We start from the raw sequence: 19,059 nt of genomic DNA, 5'->3' as shown, positions 1-19,059 counted from the left end.
TCATGCTCGTCAGTCCCCTCTAGATTTCTATATGCCTTGTGCTGTCCTGATGGGGCAGATTAAGAATTGGCCTGTCTGTGATTCCTCCAAGTCTCACACTCACTTCATAGGAATTAAATCATTAATAATTACAGCGTGTGCCCACCAGCATTGAGGCAACTGTCTGGAAGATAACAGGAAGTGTGGCTGGAATGTTAATCTAACTCTTCTGCATCAATTTAAAGGTCTAAACTATTTACTTTTACAGGACTGAACTTTTCATCTGAATCTGTAAGTAGAGAGGTTGAGGAATTCGGTGCGCTAAACTAAAAGAAACTAGTGTCACGTTGAAGACTTTTTCAAGTGTGCTAGTGTAAGCCAGATGTGCATTTTTTGGGTCTTTTTTTCCCACCCCCCACCCCCTCCACATACAATACACTTGGCAAGGATATCCATCCTCTGAGAGGCACAGATATAGCAGCTCTCAGGCTGCTTTGATGAGACACAACGGTGCAGAGTGTTATAAAACAGCTGTGCTGTGGGGATTGTTAGTCTAGTTCCTCTTTAAAAAACAGTCTCCTTACATCCTTACGAGTTGTGAAAGAATACCCAAGACATGGCATGTGGTGAATGGCGTGTCTCCACACAAGCTTGGTTCAAACTTGCCGTTCTTGGCTGGGGACCCTAAATTGCCCTTTAGACTGATAGTTCACCTCATCCCTCTTCAGCGATCCCTGCTGGTCACACCAAGTCCAGGCAGAGATTTCCCAGGCTGGGCCCTTGCCTGAGTCCCGGGTTCAGCATCTTGGTAACATCCGTTCTTAGGTTTGACGAGTGAAATGAGCAGTAAGCTTTTGGTCACCATGTAAATCTACACATTGTGTAATAGTTCTCCTCCTAGTGGCTTCTAAGTTAATAATACTGACATCAGTATGAGACACATACATGCCTCACAACTACACAGGTTTTGAACTGAGTGGAAAGACGTTCCTCTTTGAACCGGATGATTTGCGGTTCATGCCCAGCCCTTGTCTTTGCATTCAATCCAATGTGCGGAGATGCCAGGTCATTACAATTGGAAAAGGAGGTGGGGTTAAGAAGGGTGCCAGGTCATTACAATTAGAAAAGGAGGCGGGGTTAAGAAAGGTGCCAGGTCATTACAATTGGAAAAGGAGGCGGGGTTAAGAAGGGTGGTCTGACCTCACCTTCTTGTCCAGAAAATGTGCAACTGAAATAACAAGGAAAGGAAGAAATGAATAATGGAAAAGTAAGGCTCTGGTGTTTTAAAACGTGCGTGCTGTGGAAAGCACTGCACGAGCCACTCTGCCACACAACACAGTCAGTGAACCTCCTCAGAGAGCTCCGGTCCCTGAAGAAGCAGAGTCCCTGTGCAAATCAAAATGAGAAACTTAATACTCAGCACTAATCCTGCTTCTTTCTCAAAAGGAATTATTTTCACTTTGAAACCTGAACTGCTGTTTTATATGGGGGAAACGTAAACAGTTAGCAAGGTCTGAACCCAGAAAAGTATTCTAATGTAACCCCCCACCCCCACCCCACAAAAACCCTTCACATGCCTGACAGCTGTGTATTATCTTTGCTAACACATGGTTACAGTCGCACATGATAGTCACCACTGCATTACCCCATACAAACTGTATGAACAAAAACAATTAGGACCACATGATCAACCAGTTCACTTCCACAAAGACACGGTTTACAGTATTCCTGCTAACTTTCAATTACACGACTTCAAGACCTTAAGATTAAGTCAGCTCTTTCGTTGCCAACTCAAAGACACTTTTTAAATGAAACAAAATGTACAGACATGGCAATGGAAGTTTATGACACTGAAACTTGGACTTGCATCCTGGCCAGGACATCATGGGTTTCACAAAAGGGGTGAACTACTGGCTCGGCCTCATCATTCAACAATGCAGCTGCTGCAGCCTTCAGAGGAACCCTATAAACATGGAGGACTGCTGCTTCTTTCTGTGCTCTATCAGTGAGCTAAAGAAACGCAGTCCAGCAGACCACACTGTGCTACAGAAAGACACTTTCAAAGCACACTACACCTTTATTTTAATAAGGAACTTTGCTAATTACTTTTTTTTTCTCAAATAAAAAGCACGTACCTCAGGGCACCCAGTAACTCATTCAGTAAAGGCACACAATTCATGTAAACTTTTACGGCTCACCTTTTGTTATGTATATAGAACATTACCATGAATATCAGAAGAGTGCTGAAATGAGCAGGGTGCCTGCTGGCTTCTTCTCCTCTGCTAGTCTTCTGCAATAATACCTCTGCTCACAGATGGGGCTTTTCTTCCCTGTTCTTCGGACAATGGCCTTCTTTGTCTTGTAAGGCTATTTTGGTTCATGACTCGTATCTCTTACTTTCTCTTTGGCCAGAAAGGCTCTTAGCTCCCAATCGTGCCAATACTGCAGTGTTAGATCTCAGCTCAATCAATGACAGGAAAATGTGTGCTGCTGCAGCAGATGCTGTTTGGTTTTCTTTCTAAAGATTCTGCGTGCTGCTTTTACACATCCCATATTTGTTTTAATTGTTCTATGCCTTTTGATTTTTTTGAGGGTTTTTTTCTGTATTGTTTTGTTTTTGTACTGGATCAAACCCTTAGAGAAAATCTAGCCCAGGATATTTTACTTAAGTCATTTTTGTGTATCTTTAAAGCAGGATTGTATTTTTTAAAAAAAATGCAATCTTGTTCAGAAGCCCGGGGGTTTTAAAGCCTATACACCACTGAATCTCACACCAATACACAAAGCACCCTCTGTTCTTCTTAAAGAGTCTGGCACTGCCATTAAAAAGTTAACTTTTTGACTTCCTTTTTGCTTTAATAGCACACAGTGCCACTGATGGGTTAATGATGTAACTGCAGTGTCTTTGACTGGGATTTTACCGTTCTTTGGTACACAGTGCAGCCGGTGGTCAAATGTAGTAACTGCATCAAGGATCTAAAAGTTAAATATGAAATTCCTGCACATAGCACTCCCAGAGCAAACAGACAAATTGTTTGAAGGTATCCTTTAGAGCAGTACACTTTCACTCACTGAACTTCGATTTTCAGATAGTTTAAACATGGAATTGTAGCTTTCGTACTATATCAGAGAGACCATTCTCTTAGTTTGGCTTTCAAAAAGTGAAAATGCATTTAGCCATTTTTTAATAGGCAATGATGGACATTATAGAAAAATAGACAATATATTTTCCTTTTTAAAAAAAAGTCATATTTTTGCTAATGATACTTAAATGCACAGTATAAGAAATATCAACACATTGACTTGAGAACTAGTTTTGCTTTAAAAAAAAAACAACACACAACACACTAGGTAGCTCTAAAAAAAGTAGCCCTGAAACCCCTTTGAACATTCAGTGAGATTCCAGTAGTCTGTGTCTGTATATGAGCTGGGATATGACAGTACGTGGTTCTGTCCTTGATGCTAGAGGTTTAACCCATGCCTGTCTGGACTAGCAAGCACACAGAGAGACCAGGCCAGGGTTTGTGCTCAGAAGATAAGGGCTTGCTATTGTTGCTGCAAAATCTTCTTGTCTGATAAACCACAGGAGTGGTTGGAAGATAAAGCTGTGTAATCAGTTCAGATCAGACCCACAGAAGCTTTCAAGACATCTGCCCAAGTTGCAGGCTTTGAAAAGTCAAAGAATATTTTTGCGGTACTGTTCCAGTTTGTGATAAATACAGAACAGGTGCAAGCAAGAAGCCGTGAATACTCTCAGCTGGGTATGCTCTGATCCCCAGCCTCCAGGCACTTCACTGCTACTTTTACTCAGCTCCAGTCACTTTTCAGACATTACTATGAATCACGAGCACACACCTGTCCACGTGACAGTGTAATATTCGGAAGCACCTGGTTTTCACAGTGACGTAACGCTTTGTTTGAAATTAACGTTCGCTGTGAGAAAGCTGGCGCTCCGGTCTAGAATTATAAATACATTTATTAGACATTCACTCGTGGGCAACAGCCCCATCTAGGGGTCTTCAAAGTGTCCTACACGTGGGCAAAATCTAGTTTAAAAATCCCGAGGCAGAACGTGATGTAGCAAGCATGCATTTGCTATGCTAGTTTCAAGAAAAAAAAATAAATAAAATAAAATAAAATAAAAATTGATATAATTATTGTGCCACGTACTAAATCATCATTAGTAATTTATAGTGTCAGTTTAATTTTAATCACAGATTTGCTGTGGTGTTTTTCGACTTTCAGCCTCGGGATTATATAGTAGTGCATGTGGCGAGGCGGTGTCCGGTCTGCGTCCCGACCGTGCCTCACCATCTGTCCTCCCGCTGGAGGCGGCCTAGCTCCCGCTGCACCAGCTGGGTGTTTGCTGTTCCCGTCAGCCGGAGCTTTCCGAGCCGCTCACTGCTCCTCCTGCTGCCTCGGCCTCGCTCCAGAGCCTGCGCCTTGGGTGAGTCTGTCTCGGTGTCAGTGACAGTGGCAGTGTTTGTTTCTGATCCGAAAATAAATACCCTGGCCAGCAAGTGTCTGTGAGGTGACCGGTACTGTCCTCGAACTCGTCTTTCGTGCTTCTTTCTCTGCTGTGGCTGCAGTCAAATTCCAGGGATGGAAATAAGACTCGCATTGCATAGCAATTTGATCCATTCCTGGTTATACTAACTAGGAGTTTATATTAAAACCTAGAATGGATTGCCATTCTCTTCTGAAGGTTTTCTTGTCTGTCCTCAACAAGAGCCAAGCGCCGCATCAGGAAGTGTACCACAGCAGCCATCCTGAGGCCAATGTCAGGTCTCTGAGGGCGTGTGCTTTTACACTGCTCTTACTTACACCTTCTAAGAGGACGTGCAAAGTTTCTGGAGGGTCAGCAATTGCCTGAGTTCAAGACACAAATCCTTACTACATCTCATTGTAATGTTTGCGCCCGCTTAGTATTCTAGAGCCCCGCCCAATTCCCATGCTCTTTTCTTCATTTGAATATATTTCAATGTCATTTAAATGGATTAATGATGGCAAAGTGCTAATTTGACAGCGGGTGCACAACGCCACGTCTAAATCATTATTTACATACGCCGCATTTTTAGTGGCTGCAAAATTCCCACTAAATACTGTTTGCACGTGCAAAACGCTGCCTTTGGCCGCAATAGGGGTGGTTTGCAGCCGCAAGTCACTTAGCAGGTATCCTTACACCAGCCCCAAAAAGCGTATAGTAAATGTTGGGTACCATGGTAAATTTATAAAAATACATTTAGAAAAACCAACACGAGACCGCCCTCTTGTGGCAGCATCTGTTTCTGACAGTGCATAAACCAGGACAGCAAAGCCCAGACAGAAAGCATTGGTAATCTACAGTGTTTTTGTTTTGTTTAGTTTTGTTTTATTCATATGGTTGGGAAATTGTGATTATGCCTTCTATTTCAAAAAGTAATAATACAGTATTATTATTATAACTTCAACCAGTTCACTTTGGGAGGTGCCGTCTACGGTTGGCGGTGCTGTGTAACTCGGCTCTGTCGAACAGCACCCCCAGGGGTGCGGATACTGGACCGTATTTGAACACCCTGGTGTGTTTTATTATTTTCTTATCAGTCAATACGACCTTTCTTTCAGTGAAATCATTTGATAGAAATCATTTGACCACTCGGTGGCAGTGCAGGTTACAATTTAAATCGGTATGCATATTCTGTGCACCAGCCTCCAACAAGCACCGGAACACAGTGTGTGTGTGTGTGTGTGTGTGTGTGTGTGTGTAGCCATCTCCATACCGCCGCCTGACTATTTCATTTTCCCTGGTGTACATGCTGTTAGTCATAAAATGTTATTGTTTTGCTGTCTGAAGCATAATTCCCAGGACCACGGCCCGAGAGTACAAATATTTCTGCCTCGCTTGTTTGTTTATCATGTCTCCTTGCACGGATCCTACTGGCCCGTTACGTGCGTGTAGCTCCTGACAGAAACGCTTGAAATTGTTATTGCCAGCAATGCTGTGAATAGCATGGAGTCACGCTTGAGACAGGGACGCGTCTACAGCTATGGCCAGAAGTTTTGCATCACATAGAATTTTAGGAAAGAGAAATCTTTTTTTTTTTTTTTTTTTTTAACTATATGAACATAGTTTTGATCTTTTATTTAACATCGTGTAATCCAAGCAACTACAAAATGATATCGCAAAAGTACCAGAAGCCATAATAGCAGTACAGCATTTCATGTTAGATTTCGAAATGTCCCATTCTTTTCAGTTGCTGTCAGTTTTTCATTAAGTATACGGATAACGACTAAGCGGTATGTAATTCAATACGTGAACGTAACATTCAGCAGGTTTCATTCGGCTTTATGAAGCAAGATTAGTTCATTCTATAGGGTGATGCTGAACTTTTGGCTATAGCTGTTAAGCATTTTAATAGAGCGCTTGTGTTGCGATGCAAGTGAACACACGACGTCGTGGTTACCTGTGATCCACGGACATGTGTTTGTTATAAAGCAACATGGTTTTATGAATAGGAGAAGAGAAACTAAGGCATTATCTAAGCCTTTGTTAAGTCATTTAATCGGTATATTTCATGTTGGAAAATACATCATCCCCACAAAGGTCATTTGAGCTGAAACCCTGCGTCTGCTGTTGCTGCTCTGTCTTCCTGGTAACCCGAAAACATGTGCCTTTGTGTGAACTGGAATTTCGGAAAAATAGAGCTCAGACCGTTCCGCTGCTTCACGCTAGTGTAGCGTATCCACAGAATCTATCCTATAAACCGTACTAGCTGTAATGCAATTTTAATGCAGAGGGGTTGGGTTACATTTCAAATTGAAAGTGACTGGTCGAGTGGGGAATGTTATATGCATTTGAAACCTGAGGAAATCGAGTCCCGAGTTCTTATTTTGTATTTCACAGTGCTTCCATATATATATATATATATATATATATATATATATATATATATATATATATATATATATATATATATATAAAGGGCCAAACAGGGATTGAAAACATTTCTTTGATAGTTTTATTTATTTTGCGAAATTTTGCACGCCTAGTTTTCTTAATACCCAGTAACTGCAGAGCAAACCCATACCCAGCTACTCTAGACGTAGGCTGCCAAAATCTTTAGCATAAACGGTGCCTTCCATCCTTTCCTGTTTTTCAGAGCCAAATCTGTCAACTTCATTTTTTGGGGAATTTTGAATTTTAAATGTACCACATGGAAGTGCTCATGTTAGGTTTAGTGTATTACATTGAATATGCTGTGTGTGTGTGTGTGTGTGTGTGTGTGTGTGTGTGTGTGTGTGTATATACACACACACGCACATACAGCATCTTATTTCTGTCTCTGTTTAATAAACACAAATAAACATACTAATCGTTTTGTTAATATTTGTCGACGTTTCAACCTTTCAGAAAATACATCTTGAATGAAAAGGCATTACCGTGTACATATCCATATATTGCGTGTCCGTTTTGTTTTTTGTTTGAACTCGCTGAGGTCCCAGGGAGGAAAACGGTCATGGAGGCTGTCATAGACTTGTCCATTGAGAAACGCTGACCTAGACACCCAGGACAAGAAACACCAGATCTCCTGCGTGTATATCGTGTGTGCCTTGTGGTCTTGAGTCAAATGCTGGTGTCGTCAATTCAAATTTAAAAGGTGCGCTCCAGCTCCAAAAACAAAAGAAAGCCATTCTTGAAATGTTTTCCATCGTTACAGCTCATTGGTATAGAATGTCTTTCTCGTGGATTGACCCTGATCTCTGTAGGAGGAAACCCCAGATAGCCCTCTGTATTTATTACTCCACCGACTCCTGGTCATAAAGTGAATGTATTGATGAACAGCCCCTGAGGGTTCTTTAACTTTTACTTAGGGGGGGTGGGGAGGGTTTTAGATATGAAGAATTCAGTGCAAAGGTCCCGAATGTGCTTTTCATGCTGTATAAGTTACATGATTAATAACAGCAATGCTATAAATCTGCTATGGACTTGCAATTCAAGTGATCTAATGCACGTGAAACATTTCCAGCAAGCAATTATCAAGTGTAAAGGTTAATATTGCTTTGAGGAGATTTATTTGGATGCAATGACAGTCATTAAAGCATTAACACGTGTGTCCATCTAGTCCACCTCCATGCAACACACCCACAATAACCCATGAAAATGCACTGCATCTTAAAAATGAATTTGCTCTCATTTCAACCACACACTGCGCTGCGGTTAACTTGTTTACTACAGTAACTTGTGATGTCAGAAGTGATACAAGGTGACAATCTTGATGACTGCTGCCGTTCCGATGTGTTTGATCTGCAAACCCTTGTGATGGATGAAAAAAATAGCCTCTTAATCTAAGGGACTGAATTAGGGGTTTAAGAATTTATACCTCTGTTATATACATTTGTATGCATCAGGAAGCTCAGTGAAATAGATATTTCAGTGAACTTATGGATTCATTTTGCAAGCTTGTTAGCTTCTTTTTTTTCTTAAAGCTGTACCTAATCTTTAAAAACAATGTTTAGCAGTTTAGCAGACCCTTGGTCTCCTGAGCCCTCGGGTCTGTATTTCACCCTGTTAACGGGACAGATGGCCGACATCTAACCCAATGTTTCATTTGAGTGAAAGGAAACCAGATCCATAGAACTGTCCTACAACCAGCCCCAGAACTTTCTAATCATTCCTTTGTCCTTGTATCATTGCTCTGCTTACCTGTATAAACACTGACTCGACTAACTGATTAGTATTGTACTACTTACAGATCTGTACACAGTCTTAACCCTTCCTATAGAAGTTAGATGGGTGCCCCTGGCTGGATAGTCTATGCCCACTTCTTCCCAAATAGCTGCAGGCTTTTGATGCCAGGGTCTTAAGCTGGCACTGCACACCTCCTGAACTCAGAACCTGGCATGATCCAGAATGCAGAAGCCATATCCTCCAGAAAGCACAGGTGGGCGGTTCTATATAAATGGATGGTCGAAGTGGTCAAATTGCCCAAGGCACATCGCAAGGCACAGACAAGGATTCTTGTAATTATTTGGTGGAAGCTTTCATGTGAAAGTCATAACTAGGAATGTTTTTTAATTAGTTTCAAAAGTTATTTTAAAAAAATCACACCAAAAGTGGGGGGAAGCAGTTTCAGAGCTCCCTTAGAATCTTCAACTTTAATGCGTTCTGTTCCGAAGCGACTGATAAACCCTGAAGAATGTGTGCTACTCCCTTTCCAATCAATGCGTCCCAGTGTTTGTCACTTACTGGCTTTCTGTGCCTTCTCATGTTTTATTTACAAAAGAAAGTCTGTGTTTCAACAAGCATAGTCTAATCCCTCTCTCGGACTCCTACAACCACAGGTAAGATTTTCCAGTGGTTGCAGTTTTACAGCAGCCGATGGGGCCACACATGGCTGGGATGGGATGGTGGAGCCAAGCAGACATGTGTGAGCTGCAGTCTGGTGTCTGCTGAGGCTGCTGAGTGACTCCCTGCCAGCAAACTCTCACTGGGACCGCACTGCCTCTCGCTCGACAAGCACAGCAGTACAGCCTAGAAAACAGCAGTGTTCTGTTTAGCAAAATAGACTTCACACTAATTGAGTTTCTTAATGAACAGTGCTCATAACTCCCTGCGCAATCTCAAAGAGGGGAGTTAAGAATATGTCACATGTTTTTCACTTTCTCCTAAAACCTCAAAGAAAACTGTTTCATAGGAGTGGAAGGATCATTGAAGGATTTGAAAGCGCGTGCTGAAATTGTTTGTTTGTTACTAGTCTTGTAACAGTAACAGTAGCATTTTTGTTTGGTGCCAGTTGGCATGAAGACCTGGCCTCTATGAGTGTTTAACAGCAGACCCCCACTAATCTGAATCAGTGGCGACTGGACGCAGATTTATTTGTAGTCTACTGATCTTAATCTGATTTTAAATGCTAAAAAGGCCTTGTCTATTCTTTGTTTTCACAGAATTATATTTGTATAATTCATGTGGAAAATCAATCTCATCAGCTTGCATTATGCAAACGGTGGGTATAGTAGGCTACCAGGGAGAGTTATTATTAACAGCTCTGTAATACCATACTAGGGCATCCAACTAATACTACCTTTGTCTAAAGGGGTTCTTTAAGGTCTTCAATCCCAGTACATACCATGCCCAGCTCTTAGAAAAAAAGCTACACTCTCTGTGCTGCATAGGAGCTGCATTATCTGCAAGAATGTCAACATAATATCTGCATCCTCCTGGTAAATACTGCATGAACGGGGTCTGGAATGCAGTGCAAACTTCAGCATCTGCAGTAATAATAAAAAGAAAGTTAGCAGCCAGAATGCATTTCCAGTTGAATTATACCGTGCCAGCCAGCAGCTGTTAAATTAACCCTAAAGCAGTCAGAGTTATTATTATTATTATTATTATTATTATTATTATTATTATTATTATTATTATTATTATTTATTTATTTATTTATTTATTTATATATTTATTTATTTATTTACAGCATAGTGGAGAGTTGAGGTTTACAGATGCTGTCTGAACAGGTGTGTCCTGAGGCACTGGAAGGTGGTCAGGGACTGAGCAGTCCTGATATCCGTGGGCAGGTCATTCTACCACTGAGGGGCAAGGTAATGATGTTATTCTTTGCTGCTTTGGTTAATTTTCCTGTTTTTTCTTTTTTTTTAATTTTATTGAACGTTATTTATAAGACAGTTGATCCTGTTCTTAAATCTTAAACTCATGAGCTATTTAAAGTTTTGTTGGATTCAAAGATATTCACGAAACTGTTCTAGACGGATAACATTTACGTTCTTAAACTCTGTGAGTTAAAGCTTTCTGAATGGGACTTTCTCTAAGGGAAGTGTAAGGTTACAGAGTGTTTTGAAAAATAAGATCAAAGCCTCTTAAGAAACAGCCTGCAAAGGTTTTATGACAAGTGTGATATAGACTTGTGGTGCCGCCTGACTAATGTATATTAGTGTTACCATGCTGCCTCCATGACCTTCTTGAAAACCAGATGTTGTATCACGCAAGACAAACACATAATCAGATACCGCAGCTTGTCGTGAGGGATTCTTAAAGAGCATTGGTGGTAAAAGTTGACTTTGTGATTTCAGCGGCCTTACAATGGTCGTGATCCACCTGTATCGACACACATATAGGCCCCTAAATGAAACGTCTTTTATTTGCACTTCGGAGACTTATATGGGTGTGTATTTTTAAAAAAAAAAACGTGCGAATGACGATTTGGAGTCAAGTTCATTGAGAATGTTCATCGTTTGGTACTGCAATGAAAAGAGCATTTGAGGTTTTCCCGAGTTTCGTTTCTACGCACTCCGAAGCAATCCTCACAAATCACACAGCCGATTAGACTCATTCCAGACCCCGCTACCACACTGAGATCAGACTGGCATCTCTGCTCCTGAGTTCCTTACAGGGGGCCTGGTCTGCTCTCGAGTGTAGCTCGAGTGATTGGGAAATAATGAGATGTGCTTTAAACTGCGCTTGCTTACAAACTGGGCCCCAGGTCTGCAAGTAAAGCCTTTCTCCAGAGGATGAGGTTGGTAGTCATCAGGAAGAGTAGAAACAAGCTGACAAGGGCAAGCACGGTACAAAAAGAAATGTGTAACTCAACCCCTCATCACAAACAGTAGCAGCCACAGAAGTGCTAAGAATGAGGCTGTTGTGAAAGAAGCTCTCAGCCTAAAACAGTTTTATGAATATCAAACTATATTTTATTCATACAATTCATTTTGTGAATAGGACCCCGGTGCTTCCAGTTTTGTTCAATAGCTTTATTTATAATCCATAAATACAGACAGATAGTATTACTGTATTATGCCTGCTTGCCTGCTGATTGAACGTACTGCAGTTATAAAACAAATTAATGGCGACATGTTGTACTCCTTCAGAAAATTCTGAGGAAATTCTGAGCTTGAAGTGAGGGTTATATTTCACCCGTACAGTGCATTGCTAAAGTTAGGGTAAACATTCCCGAATCCAAGTCAAAATGTGGCTCCTGTTTCTGACAAGTGATTTTCACCACTTTCCATTCCTCCAGGTTTGGCCCGGATTGTGACTGGAACTCAATCCAGAAATCTGGAAAACTCGTCATGAGTCATCATGGTCCTAGATTGGGTTTCTTTGTTTTATTTTATTTTTAGAAGCCCATTCTTATGGTAACTTGTATAAAAATTTTAGAAAAACTAAAACGGTACCCTAAACTAAAAAAGGAGTTGCAATAATATGGATGCAGAGCAGTGTTTTGACTTTCCTTGATGTGACATTGAATTACTGGAGTGAAATACGCTCTTAAAGGGGTAGTACTAACAGAAGCTTTTCCTCCTACAAATGATCATATTTTAAAGTCACTTTTAATCAGATGAAGCCTATGCTACCACACTGAGTCAATCCCTGTGCAGCAGGTATTAGGATCCCACTTGACACCACTAATTAGTGCGCAGCAAAGGGAAGTTCATGTTTCAGGTGGGGTCCTAATACCTGTTGCGCTAAACCCATCTACAGAAAAATGTAATGTATCGTTCAAAGAAGTAGTTGAGAGATAAGGTTCTTTTTTATTTTTCTTCCCTAAAATAACACAAACTTTGCAAGCTTTAAAAGTTTATTTTTGTTCAGTTCCAGGAAGCAGAACGATAATTGTAGTTGAGAACTCTTAATTACAGGCCAGGCACTCTGATAAATTAGATTCTGAGGATATAAATATAACATTGCTTCAGGGAATCATGGCATTTACTGGTTTGAAGTTAGCCAGTTTATATGATCTTTGTTACTGTTATAAAGACCTTTATAAACAATGTAAACATTGCATTTGAGAATAGGTGTAGTACAAACAAACTGTTGGCAACATCTTTTAATAATCATTCACTTGAAACTTTGGGGGAAATTTAAAAAAAATGTATTCTAGAAGGGAAAAACACCCACTCATGTATTGTTCAATTGTTTATTTTAACATTAAAAGGGGGTGTTTCTCTTTTAAAAAAGGGACTACATGTCTTGAATTTGGATTAGTCAGATTTTGAACTCATATCAGTAGCTTAATCAGACAGCTTCCTATTCTCTGTTTACAGAGATGCATCAGCCGAATGCTAAGTCAAGCATTTTCGTTTTGTATAAATCGGTGAGTCAAAATCCAGATGAAATAAGAAACTATAGCCTTTGTAAAACACAAGGGAAAAAGTAAACCAAATAGCATATTTAAAACAAGTCCTATCATCGGCTATGTCATGTGATGCCTTAATAGACGTCTTGACTGTACTGCTGGAAAGTGTTACAAGATACACCTTTACAGTGACCGCGTGCTGTTATTTTAACTAGACTGATCAGCACAAGCCTCATTGATTCGAGAGTGAATAAATCTTTGCATCACCAGACTACAATCTTCTTAAAAGCCTTTTTCTGCCTCTTCGAAATAACAAGAACTGCACCTCCGCCTCTCATTGATGAACAGAAGTGCCTCGCCAGCAGGGCCTCCGGATTGACAACAGCAGAGTTTGGGAATTTCTTTAGTTATTATGGAGACTTATCGCGGTTGCTCTGCTTGCTAATAAATTGTGGTTGGATTCCTGACATACCCATGAAATGTGTTTCTTTGTTCTTGTCCGCTGGAAAATATAATAGTCCCGTGTTGTGATCTTCCCTGACGTGTAAACAAGACTTCAGAAGAAGCAGCCATGACACCGAACAGCAGATTGAATACAGCGCGGCGCTTCAGAAGTCTAGCACTTTTACTAGGCCCGTTGTTAATAAACATACACCCATAAACTACTTGTATGTTTAGGAGACAAACACAAGCTGCTGTTGTGAGACCAGCAAATCAGTCTGATGAGAAATTGGAGACAACACCCTTGCTGGATTAGCTACTGCAGAGTGTCCGCATATTGTCGCTATGAACAGAGATTGGGGGAACTTAATCTCTTTAGAACGGGGGACCGGATTGAAATCTTGAATATCTTAAAAGCAGCCGACAAAGTTAACCCAGGGCAATGCTTTTAAGAGGAGCTCAGAAACCAGGACCAGAGTACACCGTTGGAGATGAAGTAGAGGCAGAGTTAGGACAGAGGTGAGGAGACACTAATTTATCCAGGGAGAGGTGAGGGTTACCCAGCCATGTTGTTGATGCTGCTGTAAATCACTGGGACACAAACCCAAAGTTTTGACATCCACCATCTATAAGGACAAGCACTGATGGGCAGGATAGCCTCACCTCGTATGTAAATGTTCTTATTTACTTTGTAGACTCTTCAAGATGAAACCACCAAACTTGAACTTGTCCAGATTGAAATCCAGACTTCCAGGGGTAGAAGTGCTTTTACCCGCTGTGCCACCCGTCCCTCAGCGCTGTGCTTTCAGAATACATGTGGCTGTTATCTAGTTATTCAAGGTAGTGTGATGAGTCCCGGTGTGTGTATGCATTGCAGGAAATACCAGCTGTTATTATGCTGATTGGATCGCTTCATTAAATGAGCCCAGACTCTTGAGATTGATTTCCCACAAGCCTCAGGATTGCCACGGTGATTCACATCCCAAAAATAAACAAAATATTAAAAGAGTCAGTTGTCCTGGCATCTAAATAACATTTTAACATTTTGAGTTACTGTATGTTCATCAAATGGGGCCAGCAAGCTCCCTTTGTTCATAAAAAAACAGGACTCCATGAAGGAAGTCCTTAGTTTCATTGGCAGAAGGAATACAAGCTTTCATCTCCTTCACACACATGATGCTTTGGAGCAAATGTACAATATGTTTTAGCTCCAGTTCCAGTTGTATGTTTAATCACTGTGCAGGAGTGAGCTGAGGTACTGTAGGGGCCCTCTATACAGTAAGGAGCACACACACACTGTAACCAGAGCCTTCCTTGAGCAGATGAGAACTCAGGCAGACGTTTTAAATAAGCACTGCACTTTCAGACCAAGTGCACAATTAAACACATCCTTCTCATTTAATAGCAAACAATTAAAGGGAGAGAAAGGCTAAAAAGGTGTCATTTTTTAAATAACTGAGTGCTTAACAACAGTTGAGCGAAATCCAAAACCGTTTGTTGTCTGGATCATTAAAATATTTTCTTTTAAGAGGTAGACTGTTGAATCTGGATTGTTACATAAAAACAATCTTAGCGAGAAAAGAGTGGACAACAAAGTCGTTACATTTACGTTGCGTGTCTCTGACTAGCTAAGAACACAGTATTACACATATGGCTGTGTCGTTACAAAGCAACAACATGCTTTATTACACGCGGACCTCTACTCACAGTGTTTTTGCACATGCTAATAAGAGCCTGCTAGAAAACAAAAGCTGGATTAACACAGTCTGGTAAACTGGAGTGAAAGACGTTGGCACGCACTGTACTGTGTGAACAGCAATGGCATTGCAGAGTACCAAAGAGTTCACAGGGATCAGTGAGAGCGCTAAAAAAGGGATCAGAAAGATGATCTCAACGCAAACACTTCATTAAAATGAATGAGTTGATTTTGCGGAGAGTAAACGCGTTTAAAAGTAAGGAGAGAAGGTGAAGGTGAAGGTATTACCCAGTGCTAGTGTTGTTGTTAATATCTCATCCTTGGGTTGTTATTAGCTGTAGAGAATGCCCCTTCACTTTCCTTCTGTTTGACTAAATAAATGAGACAGGTAATAGCGGGTCTCTCCAGTGTTTAAATGAAGGGCTTCCTCCCATGTTAATAATGTACAGGGTTTGGAGTGTCAGCCCAGTGCTGGTAATCTAAGGAGGTGGTATTGATATTCCATATGCTCCCACTGAAACTGTTATTTCACATTTACTTAGTCTCAGCTTAGAGACTGTTGCCCCAAGGCACTTTGCTATTGAAGCCATTTGATGGAAATCTTTTTTTAGTGCAGGACTTTGCTATACATACAGTAATTGTACACTGCATCCTGTTCTTTAAATTGATAAGCCACCTGCATGTGGTCTGTAGTATTACATTTTTATTGAAAAACAGCTACAGCAACATCAAGTTCCAAAGAAATGAAGTCTGGAAACTACATGCGTGACAGTTTATTATTCTTATTTTTAAATAATTATTTAAAGAAATTATTAGGAAGGGATAGATCCCCTGAGAGGCAGAATCTAATTTCCTGGCATGTCCCTATCATGTTAAAGCACAGAGAAGCATGGTAAAGCATGGTAGTGTGCTGCAAATGCATAGTCTACTCAACTCATCCATTTATTCTCATGTAGTATGACGTAGTAGGATGTGCAGACAGTTCTGTTTGCAGTTTCTACCACTGTTACGCTTTAGCATACAATATACAATTTCTGTAATATTAGCTGAAGGATTGGAGGAAATTTGACACTGAGATTGCATAATGGCTGTGGTGCGTGCTCTCTGACAGAAATTACTCTTGATGAAATTCTGCGGAAAGGCTGTCTGTGCTGTTGAAGGAAAATTGATGCTTTTATAAATGATGGTTTCTTTTTCATACCACACTGGCTGCGTCATTCCCTGACAGATAAATGAGTTGACTGCTGTGGGGTAAAGCAAGCAACTTTGTTAAAGCAGTAATAATGGCAACACAGGAACAAGAGACAGGGAGAAGGGGGAGAGGAGCACCTCCTCAACACAGAAACAAGAGACAGAGAGAAGGGGGAGAGGAGCACCTCCTCAACACAGGAACAAGAGACAGAGAGAAGGGGGAGAGGAGCACCTCCTCAACACAGGAACAAGAGACAGAGAGAAGGGGGAGAGGAGCACCTCCTCAACACAGGAACAAGAGACAGAGAGAAGGGGGAGAGGAGCACCTCCTCAACACAGGAACAAGAGACAGAGAGAAGGGGGAGAGGATCACCTCCTCAACACAGGAACAAGAGACAGAGAGAAGGGGGAGAGGAGCACCTCCTCAACACAGGAACAAGAGACAGAGAGAAGGGGGAGAGGAGCACCTCCTCAACACAGGAACAAGAGACAGAGAGAAGGGGGAGAGGATCACCTCCTCAACACAGGAACAAGAGACAGAGAGAAGGGGGAGAGGAGCACCTCCTCAACACAGGAACAAGAGACAGAGAGAAGGGGGGAGAGGAGCACCTCCTCAACACAGGAACAAGAGACAGAGAGAAGGGGGAGAGGATCACCTCCTCAACACAGGAACAAGAGACAGAGAGAAGGGGGAGAGGAGCACCTCCTCAACACAAACGTCCACTGGATAATCTGTACACTTCAACGACTGGTTTCACAAACCCCGAATATCACTAGCCTTGGACTACCTTACGTAAATTAACATTAGGTAGTCCAAGATTAGTTCTGACCGGGTCTGTGAAACCAGCCCATAAAGTTTACCATGGCAATGAAAAAAGTTTACCCTCATAAAGTATACCATTTGGCTTTTCTCTTACTTGTACCACATATTTACTGTGCTGTTTTTTAGTTCTTCATCATGCATACTTGTACATGTGATTTTCCATGGTCGGCTATGCTTTACTATGCATTACTATGCTTTTACTACAGTCAGCTTTTACAGTGTACACAGTAATCTTTTGTAAGGGTATACATCCTTAGGGTAAGGGAGCCCGACTATGCCACTTTGGGAATTGTGTCCATTATAATTTGGTTATATATTTTTAATCTACCAACCTGTCTGCAGATTGGAAGACCAACCCACTGCCTGCTCTGCTAGGATTGGAGAGCTTCAACCTTGTTAGAGAATGGAAAAACAGTTACAGGAAACACTATCCCTCAACCACTTGTGTGAACGAATTCCCAGAACAAGTATTCACAGCATAACCATATTGTCCTTTTCATAAAAATTCAGTATCCACATGGTTTCAGCAGTTGTGATTAATGTTGCAGTGTCTGGATGTCTGGAAATACTGAGAGCAATTTGACTCGTCCCCTGCCTTGGCCTCATGTAAAAAGGAATACCCTTAATGTTAATTATACATCTCTGTCTGTTTATCACATGTTGTTTGGGAAGCAGGATTAAAGAGATTCTTCAGTCATGAGGTTATTATCATGCGTTTCGCCAGGGTTTCGAAGATGGTCCTGCCTCTTTGTCCTGCTTTGTACAGTGTAGTGGTTCTACTGCTGCTTTACCACCTGTGCAATGAAACTGAGATAATGCTGACACACGCAATCCTCCCTTGAAGAAAAGGACTACCCTGAAGAAACCCTAGCCTAGCAGATCCAATAGCGCTACCAGCAATGGCAAAACAACAGGTTTGGAACAAATATTGTCCAGCTGTCCTGGTACATTCCTGGCGTGTTTGTAGTGATATGGTACCATGGTACTGCAATGGCTAACCAGCGTGTGTTACTTCATGCCATTGGATATCAAAACACATCAAAATGTTACCAACAGTAACATTTAAGCTGCTGTTATCATTTGCTATGGGTTGGCCTATACCAGAGCCATAGCCACAGTTTAACATTGAGAGTACTGTACAATACAAAACTTCTCATCTCAAGAAGCTTTGCATACCAGCAAAATATTATGAAGGATAAGCCCCGCCCCTGATATTAAGCTGGTCATTTAAATGGGTTGCTAAAAAAGAGCTTACTGGTGTGTTTTGAGGCAGATATAATTTCAAAGGAGGCTGCTGAAATAATATTTTTTGTAATACAACCTTTAAAAAGTTTACCACAGTAATGTTGTGGTTTGCTCATGCTTTTCCCATGGTTATACAACACATTTACTATAGTTTACCATGGTTTGCCATGTTTTTAAATATGCATCACCATAATGCTATGTGCTTTACATCTCTTACAATGCTTACCTATGATTTACCATGCTTTCACTGTGCTTGGCACACCTCTTCATCTGTTCAGATCCTTACAGCTAATAACAGACTTCCACCTACACTCACTGGGACCACCAGAGGCTTATTATAAAAACGAGTCATTGCTTATACTTTTACTTTTGAGTCATTAAACACATGCTTTCTTGATTGCTTGGGACCTTCAGCCCTGAGGCAAGATGGGGCTGCCCTGCCTCTAAGAAGAGACACATTCTCCTTGGCTTCCCATGTTGAGGTCATTTCCTTCCAGCTGAGTGGGTCTGCAAATGCTGATGCTATGCCCCAGTGAGCCTGTAGCTGGGGACGCGTGCTCTGTATACAAGTGCATTGTCTGCACAGCAGAAATAATACAGTATTACAGTGCATA

The 19,059-nt window shown here is 41.2% G+C and overlaps 1 protein-coding gene across 1 annotated transcript; it reads left to right on the top strand.

Annotated features, from left to right (window-relative positions):
* Positions 1-13,932: 13,932 nt before the first annotated feature.
* Positions 13,933-17,154, top strand: LOC131700643 (sodium/potassium/calcium exchanger 1-like). Its single transcript, XM_058999194.1, has 2 exons — positions 13,933-14,009; positions 16,623-17,154. The coding sequence occupies exons 1-2, from the start codon at positions 13,933-13,935 to the stop codon at positions 17,152-17,154; spliced, it is 609 nt and encodes a 202-aa protein (XP_058855177.1).
* Positions 17,155-19,059: the final 1,905 nt, after the last annotated feature.

This window comes from Acipenser ruthenus, chromosome 24 (genome assembly GCF_902713425.1).
Source record: "Acipenser ruthenus chromosome 24, fAciRut3.2 maternal haplotype, whole genome shotgun sequence".
In the NCBI taxonomy this organism is placed as follows: domain Eukaryota; kingdom Metazoa; phylum Chordata; class Actinopteri; order Acipenseriformes; family Acipenseridae; genus Acipenser; species Acipenser ruthenus.
This window is presented reverse-complemented; position numbering and strand designations above follow the sequence as displayed.

Excerpts from the sequence above, each read along its gene's own strand:
- LOC131700643 (XM_058999194.1), top strand. The coding sequence starts at position 13,933 with ATGCTTTTAAGAGGAGCTCAGAAACCAGGACCAGAGTACACCGTTGGA. Across the intron at positions 14,010-16,622 it reads GAGGCAGAGTTAGGACAGAG|GAACAAGAGACAGAGAGAAG; the intron begins GTGAGGAGACAC and ends TCCTCAACACAG.